The 6,543-nt window shown below is 37.6% G+C and overlaps 1 protein-coding gene across 1 annotated transcript; it reads right to left on the reverse strand.

The window, feature by feature from the left end:
• Nucleotides 1-4,844: 4,844 nt before the first annotated feature.
• On the reverse strand, nucleotides 4,845-5,218 carry LOC120243870 (60S ribosomal protein L35a-like). The gene has a single exon (XM_039250109.1). The coding sequence runs from the start codon at nucleotides 5,191-5,193 to the stop codon at nucleotides 4,861-4,863; it is 333 nt and encodes a 110-aa protein (XP_039106040.1). The 5' UTR covers nucleotides 5,194-5,218; the 3' UTR covers nucleotides 4,845-4,860.
• Nucleotides 5,219-6,543: the final 1,325 nt, after the last annotated feature.

Here is a 6,543-nt window from a genome sequence, read left to right on the forward strand (position 1 = left end):
ATATTAGTGTTCAACTTTTCCCATCCTTACAGATATTTCAATCCCTTATCAAGAGGTAAAGGCTAACTGTCTTTCCCTTGAATCTGTACTGGCCCTGTCACTTGCATTGACCACCAGAATGTGACAGAAATGACCGCAGAATTTGATCTAGTCTTTAAGGAGCCTGACAAATCCTGCTTTTTCCTTCTTGGAAGCCAGACATTGTCAAAGAAGTCAGACGATGCTGAAGAGAGGCCACTTGGAAAGAGTCCCAGGAATGTGAGACTGAAGGGCCAGGAGGTAGACCAGCCATTCCAACCACACTCTCAGGTGCCAGACATCTCTAGGAATTCACACATGCTGGCCCTTCCCTGGAAAGGCCTCCACTCTCTCTATTCCTACCTAACCCCCTACTCAACCTTCAAGACTCAGCTCCAGTATCACTAATTTTGGATCTCTCAGAGAAGCCTGGATATGTGATAACTATTGCCCAATTCTTCTAGCCTGAGGGCAGAGTGGGAGAGATAAAAGAGGCTTCACATGGAATACTGAAATCATTTTCTACATATTCATTATTTAGGAAATAATTACTAATTGCTAGTACTACTAGTATAAAATGCTAATACAACTACACACTGGTAACTATATAGAGATAAGTGCTATATATATTATTATGCAATGAATAGTGTTTATTAAATTTGTGTAGTTAATATTTGAATTATTAAGTAGTAATAAAATTAAATAGGCTATTTATAAATAATGACTTTATAATAGTTATTATTACATATGGTACTCTACCTCTTAATAGTAATAGTTATTTACTAAATAATAGTAGTTATTAAGGGATGGATAAAGGGCCAAATATTGTAAGGCAATAAATAATACTTGGATAGTTAATCTTACCTTATAATTGTATAAAATATTTATTTCTTAAGGCTCAACACCAAAACCCCATAGATAATCTGTTTCAACTTTAAAAAAAATTTTTTTGTTTATTTCTGAGAGAGAGAGAGAGAATGAGTGGGAAAGGGGCAGACAGAGAGGGAGACACAGAATCCAAAGCAAGTTCCAGGCTCTGAGCTGTCATCACAGAGCCCAATGCAGGGCTTGAACTTTTGAACTGTGAGATCATGACCTGAGCCGAAATTGGACATCACAGACTGTGCCTCCCTCATGTCCCTTCAACTCTTAACTATTATGCTTTCTCAGTGCAAAATGTCAGCCTCCATTGACTAACCCCTCTAGCTGTGCTGACATTCCTGTGCATTAGCTTAAAGCAGTTTCTATTTAGTGTCCCAGGGCTTTTGAAAAACATCATACTAATAGTCAATAAAGGAGTAAGATTATATTAATCCAGACTAGCCCACTCTACCATGGTATGTCATAGTAAAGACGTCAAATAATTACCATATAACTGATAAAATATGTAAAGAAAGTTACGAGAAAAACAAGAATATTGTCTCATACAATCTTATTGGAACATCACAGGGCATCTCAGTGCCTTTGTCTTCTAAGTTGTGAACAGTTATCATGCCTCGAAATGATCATGCTAATAAAAGAAATAATGACACGTCAGTGTAGAATGTTCCTGTTTTTGATTCCTCCCATCTGTACCTAGTTAAGTGTTGGTGCTATCCTCACCATGTACATCTTGCCAATCAGCACACTCAGTGGCCACAAAGATATAGGTGAGCTAATGATGCCAATGACCAAATGCCTTACTAGTAGCTCCCACAAACGTGTTCTCTCTCTTTCTAGAATCCTCTTACTTACTAGAATAAGAGAGTAATATTAGTATGATGTTTTGACTTCCACTAGCTTCCAAGAGTTTTCCACCCTGAATCAACAGAGAACTCAGTAAATTTAGACCCAAATGTAACTTTTTTCCAGCATCTTCTATAAACTGGGCTCTTTGAGTTTTAAGGCACAGAAATTCATTCAAACTAGAGAAGATAACTTGGGAAGGTAGGTAGAAAAAATTTAGGGCACCAGAAAAAAAATTTTTTTAAAAAATATATACACCATGGCCAATTAGGAATTATTCCTGAAGTGTAAGGATAATTCTACATATAAAAATTGATCAATATAATATGCCACATCAAAAAAGAATGAAGGGAAAAAGAATATATCATCTTCTCAATTGATGCAGAAAAAGCATTTGACAAAATTTGACAAAATTTCATGATAAAAACACTCGACAGGAGTAGAAGGAAGACACCTCAACATAATAAAGCCCATATATGAAAATTCCACAGCAGACATCATACTCAAGATGGGAAGCCTTTCCTCTAAGATCCAGAACAAGGCAAAGAAACACAGAGAACATCTGATTTACAAGTTACTGCTTGGTTTAGTAAATATTAATAAAAACAATTAATATTATTAGTCTGTGTTAGTACAGAGATAAAGCACTGGCAAATCTTCAACTTTTAACATATTAGCATCCCTAAATAGGCATAAAATCCCCTTAGTGGTAACCAAGTACAGGGCAGGGGAGTGGCTGATCCTGAGGGCAGGCAATAAGTCATGTGTTCTCCGTAGAGAATTTAAAAATGATAATGAAATCATCTAAGTGATCTGCTTTTGAAAATCACCATGTACAGGAAATTTGAACAGACTTCATGATAAAATACCCCTCCCTGAAAAAAACTTTTTTTGGTCTGGGTTCTAATCAGTTGTGATTATTGCAGAATTTAAATAATAAATGTAAGTTTCAAATCAGCTCATTTTTATTCTCCCTTCATAAACATTGAATTTTGGATGGGAACTATTTGAAGAATTTCTCAGTCATATACTTGATCACCAACATATATGCAGATTCAAGTATATGTGTTCATTTTGAGGGCAAGGTTGTAATGTTTGAGCTCAATTGGGGCAGTTTCCCTACGTGTCCTTGAGTATAAATCATGAGAAATGATGTAATTTTTCTTCTTCGTGTCAAAATTAAGGACATGCAAATTAAAACTATAAGGAGATAACACTAAAACTCACTAGAATATCTAGAATTTAAAATAATTGATAGGGGCACCTGGGTGGCTCAGTCAGTTAAGCTTCCAACTCTTGATTTGGCTCAGGTCATGATCTCATGATTCATCAGATCAAGTAGAGGGAGTAGGATTCCTGCTTGGAATTCTTTCTGTCTCCCTCTCTGCCTGATTCCTGCATACTCATTCTCTCTCTCTCTCTCTCTCTCTCTCTCTCTCTCAGAATAAATAAATAAATGTTAAAAACATAAAATATGGTTTGCTTCCCTCCCTCTCTGTAACCATTTTTTCCCCTTCCACTCCCCCATGGTCCTCTGTTAAGTTTCTCCTGTTCCACATATGAATGAAAACATACGGTATCCGTCCTTCTCTCCCTGACTTATTTCACTTAGCATAACACCCTCAGAGTAACCCATGGAGTTACATCCATGTTGCTACAAATGACCAGATTTCATTCTTTCTCATTGCCATGTAGTATTCCATTGTATAGATAAACCACATCTTCTTGATCCATTAGTCAGTTGATGGATATTTTGGCTCTTTCCATGATTTGGCTATGCACTTTGTTAAAAGTGCTGCTATGAATACTGGGGTACATGTACCCCTACACATCAGCACTCCTGTATCCCTGGGGTAAATGCCCAGCAGTGCTATTGCTGGGTCATAGGGGATTTCTAGTGTTAATTTTTTGAGGAACCTCCACACTGTTTTCCAGAGGGGCTGCACCAGTTTGCATTCCCACCAACAGACTCTTGGATACTGAGAACAAACTGAGGGTTGATGGGGGGTGGGGCAGAGGGGGAAATGGCTGATGGGCATGGAGAAGGGCACTTGTTGGGATGAGCAGTGGGTGTTATCTGGAAACCAGCTTGACAATAAACTATATGTTTAAAAAAAAAAAAGAAAAAAAAACATTAAATAACTGATAATGTCAAGAGTTAACAAAGACGCAGAGCATTGCTGGTGATCCACACCTCTTTGAGAAAATTGTCTTATATCTACAAAATTTGAACATATTCATACTCCATGACCCAGAAATTACTCCCCCAAGCAAATATCCAACAGAAATGTACAAGTACACCAAAACATAGTAAAAAAATGTTTGAAACAATATCATTTGTGATTGCCTTGTACTAGAAACATTTCAAACTTCTGTAAGGAGTTTAATGAACCAATCAATTGGGGTACATTTATACAATGGAATAACACACAGAAATGAAGCACACACTGCTGTGCTCAACAACCCTAATGAATCTTAAAAAGGCAATGTTCACCCATAGAAGCCATAGACAAAATAATGCATAGTTTACAATTCCACGTATATAAAGTACAAAAATCAGAAAAATTCTTCTGTGGCATTAAAACTCAGGGCAATTCAGAAGCTAAAATATGTTCTGGGAGTGGCATGAAGGTTTTCTGGGTTTCTCAGAATGCTTATTTTTTTTACCTAGCTGGTGTTTACATAGTGTGTTCCCTTTGTGATAATTCAATGAATTTATGATCTGTGTACCTTAATGAATGTATAATTCAACAAAAAAATTTTTTTAAAAAAAAAACACCCTGGGTGTCTGGATGACTCAGTCGGTTAAGCATCTGACTCTCTATTTCAGTTCAACTCATGATCTTATTGTTGGTGAGATTGAGCCCTGGGTTGGGCTCTGCGATGTGTGTGGAGCCTCCTTGGAATTTGCTCTCTTCTACTCTCTCTGCCTCTCTCTCTCTCTCTCTCTCTCTCTCTCTCTTTCTCTCTCTCTAAATAAACATTTTTTTAAAAAAGAGAGAAAGAAGAAAACATAGCCAACCTTTAGTGTATAAATAAAAGATCTCACAGGCATTGCATTTTTTTTTTTTACAAGAGAACAAATCTACACCTTTATTTATTTACTTTTCAGTTAGTTTAAATCCTTGAGGGGTACAGCATCACACGGATTCTGTGGCCAATGGCTTTAGCAGGAAGGTTGCTTCGGAATTTTGCATGAACCATGCCACTGTTTCCATGAGCACGAGTTACTTTTCCCCAGATTACTCTGGTTTTATTCGGTTTGCCACCAGGACTCACTGTGTTGTTCTTTGCTTTGTACACATAAGCACATCTCTTGCCTAGATAGAACTCAGTTTCATCTTGGGCATAAACACCTTCAATTTTAAGAAGAGCTGTGTGCTCCCTCTGGTTCCTGAGACCCCGTTTATAGCCAGCAAAAATGGCTTTGGACCACAACCTTCCAGACATATTTGTCGTTTCAGTAGTCCTGTTCCCAAGAGGCCTCCACAGGTTCAAAGATGGCGGAAAGAGAAAAGGGGCATTGCATTTTTGGAGTATGATTATATGATCTGATATGGGTGGGTTCATGGGTTTAGCTGTACACATACAGATAGAATTCCCCTTAAGAAAATCTGCAACAAAGAAATTCATATTTATAAGACAAATAAATGAAGAGGAATGTTATTTAAGTAGTATTAACTGCATCTTTTAAGAAATAATTCTTTCTCTCATTGTGCATGAAAATGTAATGTGATTTTCAAATATTTTATTCCTATACTCAGTATCTATTATGTAATTTTTTAAAATAAGTATTCCACCCTACACCTCACCTCTCTATTTTTTACTGGCATATTTATTTTATGAGACTCTAATAGAGCATAATCACCATCTTTAGTATCATCATCATTATCCCACTGCATTTTTATCATGCATAAGGGTACCAAAGAGCTTTATCTTATTGCACAAGCCTTAGAAGTTAGGAAGGCAAGTATCAGACTCCCATTCTGCATTAGCAAACAGGCTAAGACTGGCTAAGATTTTTTTTCATATTGCATTGCTTATATGAGTTAAAACTGCACCCTAGTCTAGTAGTCTCTCTTCATTAGCTCTTGAATCTGTCAAGTTTCTTGACTTCAAGCCACAGAGACCTACTTTGTCACCTTAAGTCAAAAAGTGAAAGGAAGGAAGGAAGGAAGGGAGGGAGGAAGGGAGGAAGGGAGGAAGGGAGGAAGGGAGGAAGGAAAGAAAGGAGAGAAAGAATAAAAGAAGAAAAGAAAAGAAATCCAGAATGTATTGGAAGCATATCCCAGACTCAAGTATTAGTAAGAGGCTGAAGCACCCATCTTGGAAAACTGGCAGTTGTAGCCAGCTCCGGAGGCTTGACAGCAGGAACCATGATGCAGAAACCATCTGGTCTTTGAGATGCTGCAGGGAAGACTCTGAAATCCAAACCGATTCCTACTCAGGATTCCACATCCCAGGAAGGAGGCTTGTTGGGTTGTTTGTGTTTTGTGCCCACTCCCTGACTATCCTAAGAGACCAGGAAGGATCTGAATCCCTTCATTCCTGAGAAGAGGTACTCGGCCTTGGGGAATTTCCCAAAGGGATATTAGAGTTAAGGACTTCCCCTAATGGGATATTAGGGTGCTGACGATGATCAAGGTGAAAGGGAGTCTGAAGGATGATGTAGGTAAGACACTAGGTTATAATTAACTTGACTCCACAGACATTTAAAGTTGCTTTGTAGACTGAATTGATTCTCAGTTCATGTCAAAATAAGGTTCATGTCAATTATTTTAAAGATTTAACAGGGTGAAA

This window comes from Hyaena hyaena, unplaced genomic scaffold (assembly GCF_003009895.1).
Source record: "Hyaena hyaena isolate Hyena2069 unplaced genomic scaffold, ASM300989v1 scaffold_358, whole genome shotgun sequence".
NCBI classification, from domain to species: domain Eukaryota; kingdom Metazoa; phylum Chordata; class Mammalia; order Carnivora; family Hyaenidae; genus Hyaena; species Hyaena hyaena.